This window comes from Pan paniscus, chromosome 10 (genome assembly GCF_029289425.2).
Source record: "Pan paniscus chromosome 10, NHGRI_mPanPan1-v2.0_pri, whole genome shotgun sequence".
Classification (NCBI taxonomy): Eukaryota; Metazoa; Chordata; class Mammalia; order Primates; family Hominidae; genus Pan; species Pan paniscus.
This window is the reverse complement of record NC_073259.2, coordinates 106,564,348-106,590,973: the sequence shown is the minus strand read 5'-3', so window position 1 is coordinate 106,590,973 and position 26,626 is coordinate 106,564,348. Positions and strand designations below refer to the sequence as shown.

Sequence of the window (26,626 nt, the reverse complement as noted above, 5' to 3'; positions counted from 1 at the left end):
AGCATGCTTTTATGTTCTTTTCCAGGTCTTCAAATATTTCCTATTGAGAATTCATAATTTGGCCAGGAGCAGTAGCTCACACCTACAATCCCAACGCTTTGGGAGGCCTAAGCAGGAGGATCCCTTGAGGCCAGGAATTCAAGACCAGCCTGGTCAACATAGTGAGACTATCTCTATAAGAATTTTAAAAATTAGCTAGGCATGGTGGCACACACCTGTAGTCCCAGCTATTCCAGAGGCTTGAGCCCAGGAGTTTGAGGCTGCAGTGAGCTATGATCATACCACTGCACTACAGTCTGAGGGACAGAGCGAGACCCTATCTCTTAAAAAAAACAAACACACACACAGACAGGCGTGGTGGCTCACGCCTGTAATCCCAGCACTTTAGGAGGCTAAGGGGGGCAGATCACAAAGTCAGGAAGGAGTTTGAGACCGGCCTGACCAACATGGTGAAACTGTCTCTACTAAAAATACAAAAATTAGCTGGGCATGGTGGTGCACGCCTGTAATCCCAGCTCCTCAGGAGGCTGAGGCAGGAGAATCACTTGAACCCGGGAGGTGGAGGCTGCAGTGAGCCGAGATCGCGCCACTGCACTCCAGCCTGGATGACAGAGCAAGACTCCTTCTCAAACACACACTCATAATTCACCAGAACAGATCATTCAAGAATATTATGCTCCACTAGATCCAAATAGCTACACCTTCAGGCTCTGCCTCTTAAAACAAAAAGGCAGACTGCCAACTCTGTAAATGTTTATTTTTGTGTCCACAATTTAGGTAGTTTCAACACCTAAAAATATTGGTAGCAAGATACATAAAATAAAAAGCTTAGAAATAAGAAAACAAAATAAAAACAAAACTTTTAACATGCAAAGTTTTGTCACATTATACCAAGTGAATCCAAGAGACTATGATAGAAGCTGAAATGAAACAATTTCCTATTTAATTAAAAATGTTCCCCATAGGCTGGGCACGGTGGCTCACGTCTGTAATCCCAGCACTCTGGGAGGCTGAGGCGGGAGGATCAGAAGATCAGGAGATCCAGACCATCCTGGCTAACACAGTGAAACCCCGTCTCTACTAAAAACACAAAAAAATTAGCCGGGCCTGGTGGCAGGTGCCACCACGTAGTCCCAGCTAATCGGGAGGCTGAGGCAGGAGAATGGCGTGAACACAGGAGGCAGAGCTTGCAGTGAGTGGAGATCACGCCACTGCAGTCCAGCCTGGGTGACAGACCAACACTCCATCTCAAAAAAAAAAAAAAAAAAAAAAAAAAAAAAAAAAAAAATTCCTCATAAACCCATGATTAAATAGAAGGTATATGCATGCAAATAGTTAATCTTGGCCAAATCCACATTAATGCTTGATTTGTCTTAAAATGTTAAAAATCTCCCTTATCTGCAACTCTCAAACATAATTTGGCTTTCTCCTATAATATAAATAAATATTCTTTTATTCCTTTTTACCACTCCATTATGCAGAAGATTATAAATATTCTTGAAGAAATATGACCTGGAGGCCGGGAGCAGTGGCTCATGCCTGTAATTCCAGCACTCTGGGAGGCCGAGGCGGGCAGATCACCAGATCAGGAGATAGAGACCATCCTGGCTAACAGTCTTTACTAAAAATACATAAAATTAGCCAAGCGTGGTGGCGGGCACCTGTAGTCTCAGCTAGGCAGAGCTTGCAGGGAGCCGAGATTGCACCACTGCACTCCAGCCGGGATGACAGACTGAGACTCCGTTTCAAAAAAAAAAAAATGGAAAAAAGAAATAAGACCTGGTATTGGCCGGGTGAGGTGGCTCACTCCTGTAATTTCAGCACTTTGGGAGGCTGAGGCAGGTGGATCACGAGGTCAGGAGTTCGAGACCAGCCTGACCAACATGGTGAAACCTTGTCTCTACTAAAAATACAAAAATTAACCAGGAGTAGTGGTGTGTGCCTGTAAGTAATACCAGCTACTCAGGAGGCTGAGGTAGGAGAATTGCTTGAATTTGGGAGGCAGAGGTTGCAGTGAGCCGAGATCATGCCACTGCACTCCAGCCTGGGTGACAGAGTGAGACTCCATCTCTCACACACACACAGGAAGGAAGGAAGGAAGGAAGGAAGGAAGGAAGGAAGGAAGGAAGGAAGGAAAAAGAAAAGAAAAATATGGTTGGCCGGGCGCGGTAGCTCATGCCTCTAATCCCAGCACTTTGGGAGGCTCAGGCGGGTGGATCAACTGAGGTCAGGAGTTTGAGACAAGCCTGGCCAAGATGGTGAAACCCCGTCTCCACTAAAAAAACAAAAATTAGCCGGGCGCGGTGGTGGGCACCTGTAATCCCAGCTACTTGGGAGGCTGAGGCAGGAGAATCGCTTGAACCCGGGAGGCAGAGGTTGCAGTGAGCTGACATCACGCCACTGCACCCTAGCCTGCGTGACAGAGCAAGACTCCATCTCAAAAAAAGAAAAAGAAAAAAAGAAAGAAAGAAAAAAAAAAAGAAATATGACCTGGTATTATTTTTATATGGGGCTAAAAATGACCAAAACGTAAAATATAGTACATATAAGAGGAATTGACATGAATAATTTTACACATAAATTATTATAAATGTCTTCTTTTCCTGTAAACTTAAAATTTTATTTTTTCCTATGGCTGATAAAAACATCGAACAGACTCCTAATTATAACTCACTTGTACTTAACGTACTTTAAAACAGAAAATGACGCTGACTACCAATATTTTTCTTCAAGTTGTTGGCACGGCTATTAAGCCCAGTCAAGGGTAAACACCTCTTGAGTTTTAAATACTCCAGGTAGAAGACATTTAAACCTGTAATTATGAAATAAGTTTTCTTTATATGGATGAAATAATTAAATGAAACGTAAAGAGCTTAATTACCATGCCAATAGACCTACTAGGTACTCTAAAAAACATGACTTCTGGGCTGGGTGCCGTCGCTCATCCTTGCATTCCCAGCACTTTGGAAAGCCCAGGGGGACAGATCACCTGAGGTCAGGTGTTCCAGACCAGCCTGGCCAACATGGCGAAACCCCTTCTCTACTAAAAATACAAAAATTAGCCGGGTATAGTAGTGTACGCCTGTAATCCCAGCTACTCGGGAGGTCGAGGCAGGAGAATCATTTGAACCCAGGAGGCAGAGATGAAATCGGGCCATTGCACTCCAACCTGGGCAATGGAGACTCCGTCTCAGAACAAAACAAACAAAACAAAATAACAACAACAAAAATTACTTCATTTTGGCTGGGCGCGGTGGCTCACGCCTGTAATCCCAGCACTTTGAGAAGCCGAGGCGGGAGGATCACGAGGTCAGGAGATCGAGGCCATCCTGGCTAACACGGTGAAACCCCGTCTCTACTAAAAACACAAAAAATTAGCTGGGGGGTGGTGGCGGGCGCCTGTAATCCCAGCTACTCGGGAGGCGGAGGCAGGAAAATGGCATGAACCCAGGAGGCAGAGCTTGCAGTGAGCCAAGATCGCGCCACCGCACCCCAGACTGGGCGACAGAGCAAGACTCCGTCTCAAAAAAAAAACCTTCATTTTACTCAAAACTTATTTACATGATACTAACCAACTTCAATTAACATATGAGTTGGACAGACAAGTAAATAAACACAATTCATTTTTAAATCCCCAAAGTTTTAAACCCAGTAGTTAAGAACACTTGGTAGGAACTCAAAATTGCTGGATAATCTTAATTTAAAAATTTTTACATTTAGGTCTTCTTACCCCTCAAAAGAACACAAGGTAGATGGGGACATAAACTCTCTTTTACCAAGTGGCTGATAGGAAAACATTAAAACTGAGATGGTTGTTTCTGTGTAAAAGAAATCATCCTCAAAATAAATAGGAACCAAGGCTGAGGCAGGAGTGCTTGAGGCCAAGAGTTCTAGACCAGCCTGGACAACACAGAAAGCCTGTGTACCAAAAAAAAAAAAAAAAAAAAAAAAAAAAAAAAAAAAAAGATTAGAAAATTGGCCGGGTGTAGCGGTGCATGCCCCGTTGCCCTTGCTACTCAGGGAAGCTGAGGCAGGAGGCTCTCGTGAGCCAAAGAGTTTGAGGCTGCAGTAAGCTATGATCACATCCCTGCACTCCGGCCTGGGCAACAGAGCGAGATCCCGCCTAAAAATAATAGCCAGTAATTCTATTATAAACATACAACCAAAAACCTCACGGTTTAATACATTTGCACAGAGGACCAATAAAGGGTTCTATAGAAAACTAGGTTTTTTATAAAGTGTGCTGATTTAAATATTACATTTTCAAACAACTTTTTTTTTTTTTTTTTGAGACGAAGTCTCGCTCTTGTCCCCCAGGCTGGAGTGCGATGGCGCGATCTCGGCTCACTGCAACCTCCGCCTCCCGGGTTCAAGCGATTCTCCTGCCTCGGCCACCGCCACCAGGCACGGCTAATTTTTGTATTTTTTTTCTTTAGTAGAAACGGGGTTTCACCATATGGGCCAGGCTGGTCTAGAACTCCTGACCTCAGGTGATCCACCCGCCTGGGCCTCCCAAAGTGCTGGGCTTACAGGCGTGAGCCACCGCGCCCGGCCTCAACCAACTCTACTTAAAGAGTTTAAATACTACCTTCTTTTTCAGAGCAGGGAAACATAACGGGTAAGCGGGTACGCTTTTATTTCAAAAGTAAATTTGTTTATTAAGAAATTACAGAAGCTTTCCGCAAAACAAGATGTTTAAACAATAAGGTGTGATTGATCTTTTATTTATTGTACAAATATTTGGCACTACTATGTGCCAGACACCGGACTGAAGACGTTTGGTAAAACTTTCAACTTCTCTGAAGCCGAGAATAAGATTTTCAATTAAATTTACATGTGTCTATTACATTTGTCTTTCATTTCTGCCTGAGTAGCCGGGAAAACACATTAGATAGGTTCCTTAAAAACTAAAGTAAAATTTGAAGGAAGGAATAATTTCGGTTTAAACTAGTGATCATTCCCAACAACTCCAAACACCACATTCACTGTCTCTTACAAGGCATTTTATATTACACCAATTACTAGTTTTAGCTTCATCCTATTACGATTTGAAGCCCGGTAACTCGGCAGGCATAAGCAAACCCACAAAAAGCATATTAAAATCCACAGGTAAAAAAGCAAACTATTCTCAAACAAAACATGCTTTGCTGGAGCCGATTTGAGATTTAACCAGGATCAGACATTCCAAATTGCAATACTGATGCACCAGAATGTCATGAAATAAATTTTTCCTGAATCCTCTTTCCTTTCCTCAAGCAAAATTTACCAATATGTGGGGAAAACGCAATCCAAACTGCAATTTTCAAATATTTGTTTGCAAGGCCGGGCCCGGTGGCTCACGCCTGTAATCCCAGCACTTTGGGAGGCCGAGGCGGGCGGGCCACCTGAGGTCAGGAGTTCGAGACCAGCGTGACCAACTTGGAGAAACCCCGTCTCTACTAAAAAATACACAAATCAGCCGGGTGTGGCGGCGCATGCCTGTAATCCCAGCTACTCGGGAGGCTGAGGCAGGAGAATCGCTTGAACCCGGGAGGTGGAGGTTGCGGTGAGCCGAGATCTCGCCATTGCACTCCAGCCTGGGCAACAAGTGCGAAACTCCATCTCAAAAAAATAAATAAATAAAAATTAAAAAATTATAATAGGCGCTTAAAAATATAGTTTAAAATGCTCCTTTTAATTCGGCACGAAGCTGTTCCGCCAAAAGATGGCCTGTTGCTGGGAAAAATTAAGACAAACTAGAAAACATAAACGGTTCAAAAAGCCCTCCATACGCAAAAGTATAAAAAGGCGGGAATTTCCTCATTTCAAATTTTGGTTAGAAATTAGTGTGTCATCAGTTGCCCTCCAGGGAGCGCTCTGAGACTCTGCTGCGAGTCATTTCAGTTAATAAAGCGGGAAAACGCTCGAACTTAACCTATAGCATTTTGGGGCCACCCCTCCAGAGCTTTCGAAAGGGCACGGAAGTCCCCGTCTAAACGCCCGCTGCAGGCGGCTGGTGGTCCAGGGAAGCGGCGTCGACTGCGTGCAAAACAACCGCCGCCAACGCAACTCCACACCTCCCAGACCCACACGTCAAAGAACGCGAACCCCGCGGCCCCAACTTCTGGCCTCTCCGCTCCGGCGCCTGCAGCCCCGCGGGGAAGGGGCGACGCGAGGGGGCGCAGGGACAGCCCCGCACCTGGGAGGCCCGAGGGGGCGCCCGGGAGGGAGGGGCTGCAAACGGCGGCGAGCGCGCGCGGCAACCGCCAAACGCCCGCCTTTGTAGCCCCGGCCCCGCGTCCTTACCCTGCCGACGGCTGCTCGGCTCCGGCCCGCGGCGGCGGCCCCAGAGCCGAGGACCGGGGTGGGCTCGCGCTCTTCGTCACTGGAGAAGTCCGGGGGCCCCTTGCTGTTGGTGCCGGCGGGGAGCGGCGGCCGGTTGCGAGCCGTGAGGTGCTGCAGGTAGAGCTGGACGTACACGTCTTTGCGCTGCTCCCCGGCCGGCAGCGTCACATTGTTGGCGACCAACTCACTCTTCAACTTGTCTTTTGTCAGGACCGAGGGGTCTTCCAGGAACTCCGGCATCTCGGGGATCTGCGAAGCCCCCTCCGCACAGCCTTTGCCGCCGCCGCTCACGCCGGCGCGCTTGCTCCTGGCCGGGGACCGCGCTGCCGCCTCCGAGCCTCACGGCTCCTGCCCGGAAAGAGCGCTGCGGAGCGGAACAAAAACTCGCGGACACAAAGCCAAGCCAGACCCGGACACAAAAGACCCCAGAGCCGAACTACGAACCAACTGCGGCCAAGCTGGAAGCTCGCACCAACCCCAGCCCACACACTACAGGCAGGAGGCGAGCAGCCTGCTTCGCCCACGCCCCAAGAACGCGCGCCGCCATTGGCGGGCGACGGGAGGAAGCGCGGCGGTGATTGGCTAGACGGCTCGCGCGGGTTCCATTAGCCGCCGCGCTGAGCGAGAGGAGGTAGAAACGCAGTTTAAAAGGCGCTGGGGCGGGAGCCGAGGCTCCCGGCCCGCTTCTGTTTTCGTTTTCTCCATCCTTCCCCTTAGACGCCGATAAGGGACAGGTCGTACTGCTTTTGTGGGCCGTTTCCTCTCCCTCCCCCAGCTTGAGAAGCAGCTTTCGTCTCTGGGGTCGATCGCCTACGAACGCGCCGAATTCCACGCCAGTGTGAGGACCCTTGGCTGGGCCTTTCTTCCTCCCGGGACACTGAAGCTCCAAGAGTAGCCGCAGCCTTGCCTTCCCCAAACGCTAGCCCTGAAGGGGAAGAAAAGAAGCGAGGCTTGTCTGCAGGCACTCATATTCCTTGATTTGATTTACTTTGGGAGGGGGAGGGCGGGGAGTTACCCCTCTCCTCGCGAACGCTTCTTTTGTTCCAGAAACCCAGGGGAAGCCAGACCTCTACCATCGGGCACTTAAATTACCCTTGAATTTGTGACAAAAGTGTACTATACCATTCACTTCTTAGTGTCATAGTTGGGGCATGTCTAAATTGTTTAATTTGAACAGTGCGTTCAGACGCAAGACAAATTCGCGCTTGCATTTTTGTTGAAACCCGTCTCTGGCTTTGGATCCCACCACCCGTAAGAATCCTAAACCTAACGTTTGATAACAAAACGAAGGAGAACCCTTGGGAACCCCCTCAATGGTCAATTTAAAATAACAGATGGTGCATAATCCTAAAGGAAGACTAGTGACCTATAATTAGGCCTAGAACCCTAATCAAACCCGTATTACCGATCCAAATTAAAACCTGGTAGAATCTAATACATTGACTGCAATTAAAATGTTTGCCTGGAAATTAGTATCACTGATGACAAATATTTGTATTTCTGATGAATATGTATGTTTAAAGATGCTTTCTTTCTAGAAAGGAAAGGAGACCTTGGATTTAGGGTGTGTTAATCATTTCCCCAGAATCTGAGCTCCAAACTATGTTTTAGAAACTGGTTAAATTTTTTTTAAATGTTTGCCTGCTTTCTACATTGCTAGGTTAGAATACATTTAAAACAAACGCCTTCACTAAAAATGTTTCCTATGATTTAAGCGACTTACTTTTATTCAAATTGCGATATTATTTCTTTTAGTGATAATTATTTTCCTAGAGGTAACTAATTCCTTTATAAAAATCTCAGTATTCACATACATTTAAGCAATGGTATTAAGCTCAATAATGCAAATTAAAAATCAGGTTTTAATTAGCAAGTTGTTAGGTAGGTTTTTATGATCCCTTGTAAAAGTTGCTTGGTTTTTTGCCCTCACAGCTTCCCTGGACACATAGGCAAATGTTTTTATCTTCAGAAGGGGAACTGAGCTGAGAAGCAAAGGACCATGACTTTGCAATGACTGGTAACCCAGTACGTATAATGCAAGAACTGCATTCTAGATATGCCTGAAATTAATGTTTCCTGGGCAAAAACATTTTCATTATCTTTTTTTTAATCCCTGGACATTAGCTACAGGTGGTTACTTGCAGATTTACTGCTGTAGAGCTCCAAAATTGAGATTACACTTTTCAGATTCTGCGTACCCTAAGGCTAAGAGGTTGGGCTATTGAGTTTGGGTAGTCTCTTTGGTCCTGATTGCTACTTCCAAACTATTTCTGCTCTTTTCCGCTTCAAAAATATTTGAAGTTCATATCTTCTGGCTAAATCACCTTCTACTCTCCTTCCTGCCATCATCCACGAGCCTCCGGGCCACTTTCCAGAAATTATAGAGCTGCTTGCCGTAGGTTTTCCTCACCATCCCTCTTGTCTACATTCTATCTGAATTCAGCATGCTTGTAGGTGACCCATGCAACACCAACACTTGGCCTCTTAGACCTCTGACCTCTTCATCTCCAACAATTTGTTCCTCTCTTGCGTCTTAACCACTTCGGTGTCAGTCAGATTCTGAACCTTGTCATCAGTTGAAATCTCAGTTTCAAGCTTCCCAATTGTCAATCACTAGCCTTTTTTTCCCAGCTAATTTATGGTACTCTCACTTACCTAATTAAGACCTCCACGCTATTAACCCCAACACTTAAAAAAAACTCAACTCTTCTGCTTCTGCCATCATATAATAATTTTGCAACTCACCTGACTTAAATTCCCTGATCAGTCCTTTTCATCACTCTTTTACAAACATTTTCAACTCTCTGATCTCAATGTCTCCTTTTTTGCTTGAAAGAATCTCAGCCTTGCTTGGACTAAACCATGCTCCAGCTGAACTTTCTCATTGCTTACATCCAAACAGCAAAAGCTGCTGGAGAAAAGTCAGTCATATAACAAGCTAACTGGTTTTAATTCATGACCTCAGTCCTCTCAGGAGCACTCAACACTGGCTGTCAATGCTATTCCAGTCTCTGGGTTAACCATTCATACATTCACATCTCCTCAAATTTCACATCCTTTTTCCCTACCTCTCATTTTTAGCTGGTGACCTTGCCTCAACTTCAAAAAATAAAAACCACCTATGAGGAATGCTTCAACGTCAGACTTTCCAATTTGCATTCATTTTCTCTTGCATTTTTCTTTTCAGTGAAAGATGTGTCCTGTCAGAAGCAAATTCCACCACTTGTACTCTGGCTGTCACCCTTCTCAAGGAATTGACTCTTTCCATCATCTCCTTAATACTTGTTTCAACATAAAAGATAATTTTTAAAATATTTGATCAATGTGACACAAAAAACACAAAGGCTGAGCACTGTGGCTCACGCCTGTAATCCCAACACTTTGGGAGGCTGAGACAGGCGGATCCCTTGAGCCTAGGAGTTCAAGACTAGCCTGGGCAAAACAGTAAAACCCCATCTCTACAAAAAAATCAAAATTTAGCCATGGTGCCCACCTGTAGTTCTAGCTACTAGGGAGACTGAGGTGGGAGGATCACTTGAGCCTGGGAGGTTGAGGCTGCAGTGAGCCATAATCCTGTCACTGCATTCCAGCCTGGGTGACAGAGTGAGACCCTGTCTCTAAAATCAATATGTGTAAGATGTAGATTGGTCCCTTCCAGAAAGGCGGGACAACTATTAATAAAAGTGGGGGTTGGGGGGCTCAGGGGGTGTTCCAGGTCATAGGTAGATAAAAGTAATTTTAATTCAGAAAATTTCACAGGGAAATGAGTTTTTAGAAGTCTTAATATTCTGACTTTGGTCAGAATGTCCAACAGAGACTAGGATGGAGTGCAGTGACGTAGTCTTGGCTCACTGCAACCTCCGCCTCCCAGGTTCAAGCAATTCTCCTTGCCCCAGCCTCCGGAGTAGCTGGGACTACAGGTGCCTGCTAATACACTCATCTAATTTGTTTGTATTTTAGTAGAGACTGGGTTTCACCATGTTGACCAGGCTGGTCTTGAACTCCTGACCTCAGGTGATCCACCCGCCTCAGCCTCCCAAAGTTCTGGGATTACAGGCATGAGCCACTGTGCCTGGTGGATGCAAATTTTTTTTTTTTTGGAAATGGAGTCTCCCTCTGTTGCCGAGCCTGGAGTGCAGTGGCACAATCTCAGCTCACTGTAACCTCTGCCTCCCAGGTTCAAGTGATTCTTCTGCCTCAGCCTCCCAAGTAGCTGGGATTACAGGCGCCTGCTGCCACGCCCAGCTAATTTTTTTGTAATTTAGTAGAGACAAGAGTTTCACCATGTTGACCAGGCTGGTCTCAAACTCCTGAACTCAGGCAATCCGCCCGCCTCAGCCTCCCAAATTGCTGGGATTACAGGCATGAGCCACTGTGTCTGGCCTGATGCAATTTTTTTTTGTTTAAATCAGAAAACTTTCCCATAACTTAAAAAAAAATCATCTGGAGGTGGGCCCGGTGGCTCACGCCTGTAATCCCAGCACTTTGGTAGGCTGAGGCAGGCAGATCACCTGAGGTCGGGAATTTGAGACCAGGTGGAGAAACCCCGTCTCTACTAAAAATACAAAATTAGCCTGGCGTGGTGGCGCATGCCTGTAATCCAAGCTACACGGGAGGCTGAGGCAGGAGAATCACTTGAACCCGGGAGGCGGAGGTTGTGGTGAACCGAGATCGTGCAATTGCATTCCAGCCTGGGCAACACGAGCGAAACTCCATCTCAAAACAAACAAACAAACAAAAATCACCTGGATAACTGCCTCCATTCTTTTTCTGAAGTTCTTAATATTATTAACGTACAGCTGGCTTTGTTTTTCATTATCCCATTTTGCGGAGGATTGGTTGTGAATTTAAGGGTGTCACCTCAAACAGGAGGGTAAGTTGCACTTTAAGTGATGTAAAATAGTAAGAAGCTAAAAACCTTAAAAAATGTTTAGTTCTCGGCCGGGCGTCGTGGCTCATGCCTGTAATTCCAGTACTTTGGGAGGCTGGGGTGGGCGGATCACTTGAAGTCATGAGTTCGAGCTCAACCTGGCCAAGAAATTAAAAAATTAGCTGGGCCTTGTGGTGGGCGCCTGTAATCTCAGCTACTAGGGAGGCTGAGGTAGGAGAATCGCTTGAACCCGGGAGGCAGAGGTTGCAGTGAGCCGAGATTGTGCCACTGCACTCCAGCCTGGGCGACCGATCAAGACTCCATCTTAAAAAAAAATAAATAAATAAGAGGGGCCAGGCGCGGTGGCTCACGCCGGTAATCCCAGCACTTGGGGAGGCCAAGGCGGGCAGATCACGTCAGGAGTTCGAGACCAGCCTGACCAACATGGTGGAAGCCCCTCTCTACTGAAAATACAAAAGTTAGCCGTGCCTGGTGGCATGCGCCTGTAATTCCAGCTACTTGGGAGGCTGAGGTGGGAGAATCCCTTGAACCCGGGAGGCGGAGGTTGCAGTGAGCTGAGATGGCACCATTGCACTCCAGCCTGGGCAACAGAACGAGACTCGGTCTCTCAAAAAAAAAAAAAAAGTTTAGCTTCCTTAAGCCATTTCTGATAATTTATTCTAAAGATAAAATCAAATGTGGAATTCATTTATAAAGGTATTTATTGCTTCATTTATAATGGTGAAAAAAATAAAAAATCTCTATCTCCAATAGTAAGGAATTGGTTGTTTATGATATATCCATATGACAAAATAATGCACAGTAGTAAAAAATCATGTTTTGACATTTAAGAATATGAGGCTGGCTTGGTGGCTGTCGCCTATAATCCCAGTACTTTGGAAGGCTGAGGTGGGAGGATCCCTTGAGCTCAGGAGTTTGAGACCAGCCTGGGCAACATAGGGAGACCCCAGTCTCTACTAAAAATAACCAAAAATTAGGTGGGGCCGGGCGCGGTGGCTCACGTCTGTAATCCCAGCACTTTGGGAGGCCGAGGCGGGCGGATCACCCAAGGTCAGGGGTTCAAGACCAGCCTGGCCAATGTGGCGAAACCCCGTCTCTACTAAAAATACAGTAATTATCCAGGTGTGGTGGTGGGCACCTGTAATCCCCAGCTACTTGGGAGGCTGAGGCAGAAGAATCGCCTGAACCTGGGAGGCGGAGGTTGCAGTGAGCCAAGATCTCGCCATTGCACTCCAGCCTGGGCAAGAGTGGAACTCAGTCTCAAAAAAAAAAGAAAAAAAAAAATTAGCTGGCATGGTGGTGTGCTCCTGTACTCCCAGCTATTGGGGAGGCAAAAAAAAAAAAAAAAAAAAAAGAAAAGAAAAAAAATAATATACATCAAAGTGGAGTACTTTCTCTTGGATAGTGAGGCACAGGTGATTCTTATTTTCTTTTTATTTATATGTCTGTATTTCTCTAGATTTCCACAATGAACACATATGATTTTAAAACCATATTTTTCTTTTTAAGTGAGAGTGCTAAGTTGGAGAACCATTTGACTTATCAGAATTCAGGTCTGCATTTCAATTCTGCGTATCCAAAAGCTCAATTTTATTAGTTCGTCCAGAATACATCGCTCTGTAAACCAAGAGAATCGGAGACAGGTCTCAATCAATTTAGAAAGTTTATTTTGCCAAGGTTAAGGACACACCCATGACACAGCCTCAGGAGGTCCTGACGACATGTGCCCAAGGTTGTGTGGCACAGCTTGGTTTTATACATTTTAGGGAGACATGAGACATCAATCAATATGTTTAAGATGTACATTGGTCCCATCCAGAAAGGCGGGACAGCTATTAATACAAGTGGGGGTTGGGGGGCTCGGGGGTGTTCCAGGTCATAGGTAGATAAAAGACCAATGGTTGCATTCTTTTGAGTTGCTGATTAGCCTTTCACTGCATACACTATTTACAGGAATAGTCACTCATGTTAGTCTGGCTTAGGGAAACAAAAGGGCAATCAGATATGCATTTATCTCATATGAGCAGAGGGATGACTTTTTAAATCTCTATCTGTCCTTTGTCCACAAGGAATTTCTTTGTGGTCAAATTGTGAGGGAGGTATATATAGCTTTTTTATCTTAGTAGCTATCTTTTTTTTTAGGAGTAGAATGGGAGGCAGGTTTGCCCTAAGCAGTTCCCAGCTTGACCTTCCCTTTGGCTTAGTCATTTTTGGGGTCCTGATGTTAGAGGGGTTTGAATCACAGCACCTCCATGTTGAAAAGAGGGTGGGTAAGGCCGGGCACGGTGACCCATGCCTGTAATCCCAGCACTTTGGGAGGCCAAGGTGGGTGGATCACCTGAGGTCGGGAGTTTGAGACCAGCCTGATCAACATGGAGAAACCCTGTCTCTACTAAAAATACAAAATTAGCTGGGCGTGGTGGCACATGCCTGTAATCCCAGCTACTCAGGAGGCTGAGGCAGAAGAATCGCTTGAACCCGGGAGGCGGAGGTTGCAGTGAGCCAAGATCACGCCATTGCAGTCCAGCCTGGACAACGAGCAAAACTCCGTCTCAAAAAAAAAAAAAAAAAAAAAAAGAAAAGACCTACTGGGCTGCATTCCCAGACAGTTAAGGCATTTTAAGTCACAAGATGAGATAGGAGGTCGGCAGAAGATACAGGTCATAGGCCGGGCACGGTGGCTCACGCCTGTAATCCCAGCACTTTGGGAGGCCAAGGCAGGTGGATCACGAGGTCAGGAGTTCGAGACCAGCCTGACCAACATGGTGAAACCCTGTCTCTACTAAAAATACAAAAATTAGCTGGGCGTGGTGGCGCGTGCCTGTAGTCCCAGCTACTCAGGAGGCTGAGGCAGAAGAATTGCTTGAACCTGGGAGGTGGAGGTTGCAGTGAGCTGAGATTGCACCACTGCACTCCAGCCTGGGCGAGAGTGAGACTCTGTCTCAAAAAAAAAAAAAAAAAAAAAAAAAAGACACAGGTCATAAAGACCTTGCTGGTGAAACAGGTTGCAGTAGCCTGCCAAAACCCACCAAAACCAAGATGGCGATGAGAGTGACCTCTGGTTGTCCTCACTGCTACACTCCCACCAGCACCATGACAGTTTACAAATGCCATGGCAATGTCAGGAGGTTACCCTATATGGTCTAAAAAGGGGAGGCATGAATAATCCACCCCTTGTTTAGCATATAATGAAGAAATAACCACAAAAATGGGCAATCAGCAGCCCTCTGGGCTGCTCTGCCTATGGAGTAGCCATTCTTTATTCCTTTACCTAATAAACTTGCTTTCATTTTATGGACTCGCCTTTAATTCTTTCTTGTGTGAGGTTCAAGAACCCTCTCTTGTGGTCTGGATTGGGACCCCGGTAACACCGAGATTTTTCTTTCACAGGACTTAAGTAACTAAAATACTCTCAGAAAAGAAAGCAAGGCTATTAAACAGGTGAAATAAATGCTCAGAGCATTCTATAGTAGTGGATAAGTCCTCTTGCAAGAATACATGAATAGACATTTCTTAGTGAAATAGAACAAATCCACAGAGCTGTCTTTTCTAGACAGGTCCATGTTTCAGTTCAAATCCTGACACTTCATAGCTCTTGATAGTTCTTTGTTTCCACCTTTCCTATAAAACTCTTTCCGTATATCATCCCTATATCATGAGTATAGAAGATTAAGTTAAAAAGTGTTGGATTTTCAGTCATTTCAAAGTTATAGAAAGTCATCAGATGGAGCATTCTAAAAAACTACAGATGTCCAGCCTTGGGAAAGAATCTGGGACCTGGGAAGTGACAGTTTTAGAGCCATAACAGTATTAATAATGACATGTATAACAGCTTCAAAAACATTTTGATGTATTTTATCTTATTTGATCCTTTTAACCTGTGGGGTAAGTAGGACGTCTAGTCTTGCCTTGTTTTATAGGCCGGAGGTCCTCAAACTTTAGCTTGCATCAAAATGGCTGGAAGGTTTGTTGCTGTGCCCCACACCCAATTTTCTGAGACTGTAGGTCTGAGGTGAGGCCTGAAAATTTGCATTTCTAACTTATTGCCAGGATGGTGGTCCAGGAACAGTTCTTGGCCATTTTTTAGTCTTTGTGAAGCTGGCTGGATTGTCTTAGTCATGAATTATAGTTCTGCATTGCCCTCAGAATAAAATCTAAATTAGTTGGAATGGCACACTGATCCTGTATGCTGACGCCTATTTACCTCTCCAGCCATTCTGCAGAACTAGTAGTTCTTGACGGAAGCTGTATTCGTTTGCTAGGGCTACCATAATCAAAGTAAACAGATATTTATTTTCTCAGAGATCTTGAGGCTAGAAGTCTAAGATCAAGAGGCCAGCAGGGTTGGCTTCTTCCTAGACCTTGGCTTGTAGATGGCTACTCTCTTGCTGTGTCCTCACATGGCCTTTCCCCTGTGTGCACACATCCTTGGTGTCTGTGTGTCCAAATTTCCTCTTATAAGTATGACACCAGTCAGCCTGGATTAGGGCCCACCCTAATGGCCTCATTTTTACTTAATAATGTCTTTTTTTTTTTTTTTTTAAACAGAGTCTTGCTCTGTCACCTAGGCTAGAGTGCAGTGGTGCGATCTCGGCTCACTGCAACCTTTGCCTCCCGGGTTCAAGCAATTCTCCTGCCTCAGCCTCCCGAGTAGCTGGAATTATAGGCACCCGCCACCACGCCCAGATAATTTTTCTATTTCCAGTAGAGACAGCGTTTCACCATGTTGGCAAGGCTGGTCTCCAACTCCTGTTCTTGTGATCCACCTGCCTCGGCCTCCCAAAGTGCTGGGATTACAGGCGTGAGCCACTGCACCTAGCGTACTTAATCAGGTCTTACGATCATTCTGAGGTACTAGGAGTGAGGGCTTCAAATGAATGTTGGGGAGATGAAATTCAGCCCATAAACTGGGTGTGGTGGCTCACGCCTGTAATCCCAGCACTTTGGGAGGCTGACGCAGGTGGATCATGAGGTCAGGAGTTCAAGACCAGCCTGGCCAACATGGTGAAACCTTGTCTCTACTAAAGATAACAAAAAAAAAAAAAAAAAAAAAAAGCTGGGTGTAGTGGGGTGCACTTGTAATCCCAGCTACTTGGGAGGCTGAATCGCTTGAACCTGGGAGGCGGAGGTTGCCACTGCATTCCAGCTTGGGCGACAGGGTGAGACTCCATCTCAAAAAAAAAAAAAAAAAAAAAGAAATTCAGCCCATAACAGAAGCCATTTCTTCCCTCTGGCATCATTTGCATATACTGCATATATCTTAGCTTGGACCAATCATGTTAACTCATTTGGACAAAACCATATTTTTGTGATGTAGATGGAGAGGTTGTATCACCTTGTTATAGCCTCATACAACCCAATGTGGAGTTACTGTCCACTGTTTTAGCACCCCCATACCACTCTGTTCATGTTACTTTCATGGTTCTTACCAAGTAACATGAACTTACCCCAACACATTATGGCGTTTGGTGGCTTAACATATCTGTCTCCTGATGCTCAAAAAAACCCATTTTTACTCAGTGTATCCTCATCCTTAGTGCTTAGCACAGTATCAGGCTCATCAGAGTTGGCAGTCCATAAATACCCGTTGAAATGGATGATCTAATTTTAATCCAAACAGGAGAGGGAAGAACAAACCACACCATGTGCAAATATAATTTCCAGGTATACTGCTACATTAGGTTGAATCAAAAGAAATTAGTATTTGGTATTTTCAAAATACTAAGCAGAAAACCTCAGGAATTTTACAAAACATATCATCAAAATCTAAAACTATTAATTTCTCATAGTCTTGCTATTCATTTTTTGTTCAACAAATATTTGACACTTACGTGTAGGGCACTATTTAGTACTAAGAGTCCTGGAGCTTGCAAATGTGAACGAGAAGCTTTGCTTCCTGCTATTAAAGAGATTAATAGTCAAAAGTGGTGACTAGTCATCACTCGCATAATCGGTGAAAACATAAAAGGCGCCCAGTCCAACAGCTTTTCCCACATTCCTCCCCGCCACCCACCTCCAGAAGGAGTCTTGCTTGGTCACTCAGGCTCACTGCAACCTCCGCCTGCCGGGTTCAATCAATTCTTCTGCCTCAGCCTCCGGAGTAGCTGGGATTACAGGTGCACCCCACCACGCCCAGCTAATTTTTGTATTTTCAGTAGAAATGGGGTTTCACCATGTTGGCCAGGCTGGTCTTGAACTCCTGACCTCGTGATCCACCCACTTTGGCCTTCCAAAGTTCTGGGATTACAGGTGTAAGCCACCAAGCCCAGCGGTCACACATTCTTTCAACTGTTTGTTTCCACCTTTATTATAAAGTATTTATAAAGAGGGATCCAGAGTCCCTCACCTGGTTCAGAACCTTGGGTGACCCTTGGCAGGTCACTAACCCTGTGAGCCACAGCCACATTTGTAAAAGTGGGATAATAGTCACACATTGTGAGGTTGTTCACAGTGTTGGCACATGGTAAGGGCTAAGACACTTGATTAGCATAATATTCAAAATTAGAAATTGTACACTATTGTACTCTCTTTCAAAAGGCAAACAGCCTAAAACTGTTTGGAAAAAACAGCTTGTACAGTATATTGTACACTTCCTGTGATAGACTAGTGGACTGATACACCCACTAATGCACAGCAGTAATAGTCCACCTCTTTACACATTATGCATGTTAAGTGACAAAAAAACTCACTTTAAAAGGCCAAATGATAAAAACATCAGCCTTGAGGCTCTTCGATATAGAGTAAATCATATCTTCCTGCAAACCAAGGATTAGTATCATAATACCTGAAAGAGGAAAACTTAACTCTAACATTCAAGAAAATTGGCGGCAGGAATACACCTCGGCTTCTAGGAGTCGGTAGTTTAAAATACAGGAGGAAAAAAAAAAGCTTGACCCCGACGTGATTCGAACACGCAGCCTTCTGATCTGGAGTCAGACGCGCTACCGTTGCGCCACGAGGTCCTGCTGGGCTGTGGCTCACGCAGTTTCTTAGGACACCAGTAAATGGCGTTTCTTCCAGGGGTACCCGTCTTTCTCTTCCATTTACTCTCTGCCCCTCCACCCAGTATCTGTCGGACCAGGAGACCGATTCCTTCAGCGTCCAAACTTTCCTGACTGCTAGTCCTCTAACCAAGGCTGGGACGTAACCAGCGGAAGCGGGAGAACGGGGCTTCCCGTTTAGTCGGGTCTCCAGGATCAAAGGAAATTGGCCCTTCCTTTTCTTTACCAAATGATTTCCGTTCTTACCCGCCCTGCCCCCGCCCCGTTAGGCGCGAGACTCCGCCCTCTCTCCCCTCCCCCAACAGGTTCCGCGCGCTGAGTTCGCGACCTCGAGTTGTAATCTGGCGGGGCGCCACTCAGCCGGCGCAGGCCTTCGCAAGATGGCGGCTGGAGGCAAGGGCAGAGGCCTTCAGAGCGTTTTCTTTTTCCCTTTCCTCCCTTCCTGCAAACAATGTAAGGCATTTTCTCTCAGGGGAGGCTTTCACTCCATGGTGGGCATTAAGGTTAAAAGTCACCATTTTGAAGACAGGGTTGTGCACTTAAGGGAGCTGGTTTAGCATATTATGTTTAACAGCAGTGTCCTGTCATTGAATGATACAGAAAATAATAACTGTCGCCAAAAAATACAGACATTTACCTCCCCGTCGGGGAATTGAACCCCGGTCTCCCGCGTGACAGGCGGGGATACTAACCACTATACTAACGAGGAGCTGTTAGAAAGGGTATGTTTTTTCTCAGACAGCCCTTCAAGGAGCAGTAAGATCCTTCCAGCGCTCCGTCACCTTCCGCCTGCCCCCGGGAAGTACGAAAGTCCGGTCTCTTGGAGCCGCTGCTTAGGCTTATTGTCCTCTCTGGGCGCTTTGTATTCTTGATGTTGGTGGGAAGAATAAAAGGTGTGGAATATGTGAAGCAAACGCGCTTCCCATGTTAGTGCTAGAGAAGTGTGTGAAAATAGTTTTTCCGAGGCTCTTGACGCTTTCTAAATGATTTAGGTTGCGGGCCTGAGTTTGTTTTTTTTTTTAACTGACCACTGGTATGTGACTTGCGGCTGAGCCTTTCCCTTACAAATTTATACTTTCACTCTGAAGTTCAAGTTCAAGGATAGCATATGGCTGCCAGATGTCTGGGACAGTTAGGGTTGCCACGGTCTCGTGCCTCTTCAAACAAGTCATAAGTCTTTTTTTTTTGAGAGGAAGTCTCGCTCTGTCCCCTAGGCTGGAGTGCAGTGTTGCGATCTGGGCTCACTACAACCTCCACCTCCAAGGCTCAAGTGATTCTCCCGCCTCAGCCTCTCGAGTAGCTGGGATTACAGGCGCGCACCACCACGCCTGGCTAATTTTTGTATTTTACTAGAGACGCGGGGTGTGTTTGGGTGGGGGGGGGGGGGTTCACCATGTTGGCCAGACTGGTCTCGAACTCGTGACCTTTAGTGATCCACCTGCCTCGGCCTCCCAAAGTGCTGGGATTTACAGGCGTGAGCCACCGCGCCCGGCCAATTCACACACTTTTGTAACACAAAAGCGCCCAATGAAATGACCAGCTGCGGGCAAATGAAATTTTATCAAAATTTTATCAGCCGACTTCTGTTTCGCTCTCTGTAGGCGGCTACAGTTTAACTGGAAGTGACAAACGTAAGTATGTAAATGGCTAAATAATAATGCGTTTAAATAATTCAAAACCAGGATGTGCCACTGATTAAACATATGGGTTAGGAAAGTGCACTAATCGGATAATTTGATAATTTGTGTCATCCTAAACCCGTTCATAGACAGGATGAACCCTCTTCCCAGGGATACTAAGAGAGCCTTATATGTAAACTTTTTTTTTTGAGACGGAGTTTCACTCTTGTTGCCCAGGCTGGAGTGCAGTGGTGCGATCTTGGCTCACTGCCACCTCTGTCCCCCGGGTTCAAGCGATTCTCCTGTCTCAGCCTTCCGAGTAGCTGGGATTACAGGTGCCCGCCAACACGCCGGGCCAATTTGTATTTCTAGTAGAGATGGTAATTCACCACGTTGGTCAGGCTGGTCTCGAACTCCTGACCTAAGGTGATCCACCCACCTCGGCCTCCCAAAGTGCTGGGATTACAGGCGTGAGCCACCGCGCCTGGCTATAAACTTTTGATTTTCTCTAAAGGAGTGTGTTTATAGGCACAGATAAACTGACCTGATTGAAAGCGTTTCATTATAGAACTTAAACTTACGTGTCTCGTCTCCGACCCAACCAATCAGGACTCCCAACTCACTGACCCCTACCCAACAAATTATCCTTAAAGATAATAAAAATAACAACAACAACAACAACAAAAACCCCACATATGTGTCTTAAGGAATCCCTTGTTTCTAGTGTGCTACGAATTAATGTATTATCCATCATAAATTATAAGGTATTTTTCATCTGATGGAAGGGATAATTTTTTTAATGCAGATATTAAACAAATGGCAGTTTCTGAGGCTTGTTTTGGCTTTTCTTTCTTTTTTGCTCTCATTATTATTATTATTATTTGAGACGGAGTCTTGCTCTGTCGCCCAGGCAGGAGTGCAATGGCGCGCTCTCGGCTCACTGCAACCTCCGCCTTCTGGGTTCGGGCGATTCCTCTGCCTTAGCCTCCCGAGTAGCTGGAACTACAGGCGCACGCCACCACTACCTTTTGTATTTTTAGTAGAGACGGGGGTTTCACCATGTTAGTCAGGCTGGTCTCAAACTCCTGACCTCAAGTGATCCACCCGCCTCGGCCTCAAGCGGCCGCGCTCAGCCCTTTTTCACTCTCTCTCTCTTTTCTTTTTTTGAGACGCAGTTTTGCTCTTGTTGCCCAGGTTGGAGTGCAATGGCACAATCTTGGCTCATTGCAACGTCTGCCTCCCGAGTTCAAGCGATTCTCCTGCCTCAGTCTCCCAAGTAGCTGGATTACAGGCATGCGCCACCACAGCCAGCTAATTTTGTATTTCTAGTAGAGACAGAGTTTCACCATGTTGGTCAGGCTGGTCTAGAACTCCTGACCTCAGGTGATTCACCCGCCTCGGCCTCCCAAAGTGCTGGGATTACAGGCGTGAGCCACCGCGCCCGGCCCCTGTTTCACTCTTAACTACACCGAAAGCCTCAATACAAACTCTCAGTGTGGGAGCCTCCTTCCACTTTGATCCTCCAAAAACTTTTGCCAGGGCCAAAGGGCACTGTGATAGCTATGATGACGTCCTTTTCCTAGTAAAATCGAAGGGACTTCCCCAAGTCTCTCAGTTCGTACAGCTATGGGGCAGTGAACCCAGTTCTCCTGAATCAACTGTTTGCCCCGTGTTCTGCACTCTCGGGAAAAGCAGCTTCATCTCTTCCTTTAGAAGAGACATCCTTTCCACTGAAGCTCTCGTAAAGCTATGCCAGTGCTCACACACGTGTTGTTACTGCTCCTTTTTCATCCCTGGTGAAAGTAAGAGGCAGTCTGAGTCAGCGAGATCAGGGAGCAGGGAACGCAGCACCTGCTGTCCATCATCCGAAAATGGAAAGGAAAAGAGAGGGCAATTAACCTGAACAGGGTGAGGGAGCTCAGAGGTTCCTCCCTGTCAGCACTGGGCAAAAATAAAGGTTAAAATCTGACTGGCAGTACAGAGGGCATGGAACTCTCTTCGGGAATAAATGGCATGATGACAATGAGTGTTATTCAAAGTTTCAAATCCTGCTCTTCCTAAAGAACTATGCTGCATATCTCAGCTTGCTAAATGATTCACATTCATTTTATTTTCTCAACAACCTGTTAGGTCAATGGGACAAGTGTTTTTATTCCTATTTGGGAATCTTCTGCAGGATCACACAGATAGGAGATGGTGAAAGGCCAGGAATCACCCAAGCTCTGACTGCAAAAACCAATTTTCACCCTACCTGCACAGTTCCATATACATGTATATTAACAAATAAGTACGTGCTATGGAGAGACAAACTTTATAACTAGTATCAACATATGTGTCACCCTTGTTCCTATATTAATATTTGCTAATCTTTAATTACTTGGCAGACACTGTAGTTATTCATTAACTTATTGAACCTGCAACGTGCCAGACATTCTTTTAGATGCATGGGGAGGTTCTCATAAATACATCTTGTTCTTCTAGATCTTTTATCCTACAGAAGAAATACAGATAATAAACAATGAATACGATAAATGGATACAAACATCATACATAAGTATGTCAGACAGTTATAAGAGCAGAAATAAAAATAGCAGAGTAAGGGGGTTTGGAGAGTAGCAAGTTAAATAGGTCAAGGTAAGCCTCATGAGAGGGAGTTTCGCTCTGTCACCCAGGCTGGAGGGCAGTGGTGAGAACTTGGCTCACTGCAACCTTGGCCTCCCGGGTTCAAGCGATCTTGTGCCACAGCCTCCTGAGTAGCTGTGCCACCACACCCGGCTAATTTTTGGTAGAGATGGGGTTTCACCATGTTGGCCAGGCTAGTATCGAACTCCTGGCCTCAAGTAATCTACCCACCTCGGTCTCTCAAAGTGCTGGGATTACAGGCATGAGCCACCGCGCCTGGCCAAAGGTATAATTTGAACATAGTTGAAGGAAGTAAGAGATGTAGTCATGCAGCTGTCTGGGAGGCCTGAGGGCTTTAGAGGTCATTGGAAAGACTTTGGCTTTTATAATTAGGGAAATGGGGACCCACTTCAGGGTTGTTGGATTTTTTTAACATTAAAAAAATTGATACATAGTAATTATACATATTTATGGAGTGCATGTGATATTTTAATACATGCATACAATATGTAATGATTAAATCAGGATATTCAGCATATCTGTCACCTGCAACATTTATTATTTCTTTGTGCTGGGAATATTTCAAATCCTCTCTTGTAGCTATTTTGAAATATACAATAAAGTATTGTTAACTGTAGTCACCCTACTGTGCTATTCAACACTAGAATTTATTCTTTTCTTTTTTTTTTTTTTGAGACAGAGTCTCGCTCTGTTGCCCAGGCTGCAGTGCAGTGGCTTGATCTTGGCTCATTGCAACCTCCGCTTCCCGGATTCAAGCCTCAGCCCCCACTAGTACCTGGGATTACAGGCACGCACCACCACACTTGGCTAATTTTTGTATTTTTAGTAGAGACGGTGTTTCACCATGTTGGCCAGACTGGTCTCTAACTCCTGACCTCAGGTGATCCACTCGCTTCCACCTCCCAAAGTACTGAGATTGTAGGCATGAGCCACCGTGCCTGGCCTAGAATTTATTCTTTCTATCCGATTGTATGTTTATACCCATTAACTAACCTGTCTTCATCTCCTTCACCTTGCCCTTTCCTAGCCTCTGGTAAGTATCATTCCACTCTAACTTCCTGAGAACTGCAGGGTTTTGAACAGAGTAGTGATATGGTCAGATTTATGTTTTAAAGGGTCTTTGGCTGGGCAACATAGCAAGACACCATCTCTACTAAAAATTAAAAAAATTAACTGGGTGTTGTGGCTCACACCTGTAGTCACAACTACTTGGGGAGCTGAGGTGGGAGGATCACTTGAGCTCAGGAGTTCGAGGCTGCAGTGAGCTATGATCATAGCTCTGCACTTAAGCCTGGGCAACAGAGTGAGACTGTCTCAAGAAAAAAAAAGGATCTTTGGCTACTGGATTGAGAGTAGTTTGTAGGAGGGCAAGAGCAGAAACAAGAACTATGAAGTCTATTGCAATAATCCATATGGGAGATGTTGGTGGGTAGTTCAGGCTATAGTGAAAGTGATGGAGAAGGTGAGAGGCGCTGATGTACTTTGTTTATTTTTTTGAGACAGGATCTCACTCTGTCACCCTGGCTGGAGTGTAGTGGCGCAATCAGGGCTCACTGCAGCCTCAACTTCCTGGGCTCAAGAGATCCTCCCACCTCAGCCTCCTGAGTAACTGAGACCACAGGTGCATGCCACCACGCCCAGCTAATTTTTGTGTTTTTTGTAGACTGTTTCATAATGTTGCCCAGGCTGGTCTCGAACTTCTGGGCTCAAGGGGTCCTCCTACCTTGGCCTCCCAAAGTGCTAGAATTACAGGCCTGAGCCACTGTGCCTGGCCCCAAGTGCTATGTATTTTGAAGGTTGAGTCAATAGAATTTCTTGGTAGAGTAAATGTGAGATATGAGTTAAAAAGAGGAGTCAAGGATGCCTCCAGAATTTTTGGCCTGAGCAACTGGAAGGATGGAGTTGCCATCACTGAGGTTGAGAAGAGTAATGCACAACTCCAGAGGGCACCATTCATATTGGCAGTCATGTGAAGGGCATAACTGGGAAGAAGTTGTTAAAATAAAAACTTCAGCTGAATTAAATGTAAAGGAATTTGGCCAGGAGCAGTGGCTCACGCCTGTAATTCCAGCACTTTGGGAGGCCGAGGTGGGAGGATCACCTGAGGTCAGGAGTTTGAGACCAGTCTGGCCAACATAGTGAAACCCCGTCTCTACTAAAAATACAAAAATTAGCCGGGCATGGTGGCGCGTGCCGGTAATCCCAGCTACTTGGGAGGCCGAGGCAGGAGAATCGCTTGAACCCGAGAGGTGGAGGTTTCAGTGAGCAGAGATCAAGCCACTGCACTCCAGCCTGGGCGACAGAGCAAGACTCCATCTTAATAAATAAATAAATAAATGTAAAGTAGTTTATCTGAGCAATAAACTATTCGCGAATCGGGCAGCCCCCAGAATCACAGCAAATTCAGAGAGACTCCAGGGATGCCTGGTAGTCAGAACAAATTACAGGCAAAAAAAGGGAAGCGAGGTACAGAAATCGGAAGTGAAGTATAGAAACAGCTGGATTGGTTACAGGTTGGCGTTTGCCTTATTTAAACACAGTTTGAACACTCAGCAGTGTATGAGTGGTTGAAGTATGGCTGCTGTGATTGGCCAAGACTCAGCTATTGTTAGAGTCGTATACTTCTAAATTAGGTTTTCAATCTTGTCTACCCATTAAGTTAGCTTACGGTTGTCCATAAGGACTCAAATATGGAAGTACGGAGTCCTTCTCTGGCCATATTTAGTTCACTTTAACAGAGGCAAGATGCCATCCATAGACTGTGCTGTGGATGGCACTCCTTGGAATTGTGCACTATGACAGCCCTGCATGTGGAGTAATGACCCTGGTGGGAGCAGGGGGATGATCAACATTTCAGTTTTGGACATGTTAAGGTTGAGACATGAAGTAGTCAGTTGAATATAATGGTTGAACACTCATTGTGTAGGTAAAACACAGTACTAGGTTCTGGAGATACAGTGATGAACAAAGACCCTGGTCTCAAGGAGCTTTTATTTCAGTGGAGGAGACACATAACAGTAGTAAAAGAATAACAAAAATAAAAAAGTAAAATTACAGGCCGTGTGCAGTGGCTCACACCTGTAATCCTAGCACTTTGGGAGGCCGAGGTAGGCGGATTGCCTGAACTTAGGAGTTCGAGACCAGCCTGGGCAACACGGTGAAACCCCGTCTCTACCAAAATACAAAAAATTAGCGGGGCATGGTGGTGGGCACTCCTAGCTACTTGGGAGGCTGAGGCAGGAGAATTGCTTGAACCTGGGAGGGGGAGGTTGCCGTGAGCAGAGATCGTGCCACTGCATTCCAGCCTGGGCGACAGAGCGAGACTACGTCTCCAAAACACACAAACCAAAAAAAGTAAAATTACAACTGTGACAGTTACTAAGATAATGGGGAAGAGCAAAGGAAAGAGCTTCTTAGGTAGATGGAACTGGATGTGCTAAGGTTGTAGGAACAGAGGAAATGTGGTGAGTAGAGGGTGTGAAAGAAGGCAGAAGTGACTAGAGAGGAGCAGAGGGTGAGCAGCATCATAGGGAGATGAGGCTGAAAAGGCTGATGGGAGTAGGACAATGCAGGGCCTTCCAGGCTGTGTTGAGAACTTTTGGGGGAGTGCCTCTTATTTCTATCTGTCTGTCTGTCTGTCTGTCTGTCTATCTATCTATCTCCACTTATTTACTATTTTTAGGGTTTATTGAGGTATAATTTATGAGGGTAAAATTTACTCTTTTTAAGGGTACTAGTCTATGAATTTTGACCATAATTAAGATGTAGGCTGGGCACAGTGGCTCAAACATGCAATCCCAGCACTTTGGGAAGCTGAGGCAAGAGGATCATTTGAGTCCAGGAGTTCGAGACCAGCCTAGGCAATATGGTAAGACCCCCTCATCTTTACAAAAAATACAAAAATTACCAGGTGTGGTGGCATGTGCCTGTGGTCTGGGCTACTCAAGAGGCTGAGGTGGGAGAATTGCTTAAGCCCGGGAGGCAGAGATTGTAGCGAGCTGAGATTGAGCCATTGCACTCTAGCCTAGGTGACAGAGCCAGACACTGTCTCCAAACTAACAAACAAACAAACAAACATACATTTATCCTAAGATCCAGCAACACTGCTCGTAGATATTGACCTGAGAGAAATGAAGACATACGTCCAC

At 45.6% G+C, this 26,626-nt stretch overlaps 2 protein-coding genes and 2 non-coding genes across 9 annotated transcripts in view; 1 reads left to right on the top strand and 3 right to left on the bottom strand.

The window, feature by feature from the left end:
- TMPO (thymopoietin) overlaps positions 1 to 9,781 on the bottom strand; it is a 37,763-nt gene extending 27,982 nt beyond the window's left edge. For all 5 annotated transcript variants that reach the window (XM_008958056.5, XM_034934272.2, XM_034934273.2 and 2 more), the window contains exon 1: positions 6,286 to 9,781. In XM_008958056.5, coding sequence (XP_008956304.1) covers positions 6,286 to 6,564 — 279 coding nt within the window. In that variant the 5' untranslated portion in view covers positions 6,565 to 9,781. The remainder of the gene's footprint in view (positions 1 to 6,285) is intronic.
- Positions 9,782 to 18,105: 8,324 nt separating this feature from the next.
- Positions 18,106 to 18,177, bottom strand: TRNAW-CCA (transfer RNA tryptophan (anticodon CCA)). The gene has a single exon. It is a non-coding gene; the product is annotated as a tRNA-Trp (tRNA).
- Positions 18,178 to 18,542: 365 nt separating this feature from the next.
- The window catches only part of LOC130540681 (uncharacterized), a 169,711-nt gene continuing 161,627 nt past the window's right edge, over positions 18,543 to 26,626 (top strand). Inside the window, exons 1-2 of one of the 2 annotated variants that reach the window (XM_057299509.1) lie at positions 18,575 to 18,669; positions 19,818 to 19,847. In XM_057299509.1, the coding sequence (XP_057155492.1) occupies positions 18,597 to 18,669; positions 19,818 to 19,847 (103 nt within the window). In that variant the 5' untranslated portion in view covers positions 18,575 to 18,596. Of the gene's footprint in view, positions 18,670 to 19,817; positions 19,848 to 26,626 lie in introns of both variants that reach the window. The other variant, XM_057299508.2, reaches the window with a different exon arrangement.
- Positions 18,854 to 18,925, bottom strand: TRNAD-GUC (transfer RNA aspartic acid (anticodon GUC)). Its single transcript has one exon. It is a non-coding gene; the product is annotated as a tRNA-Asp (tRNA).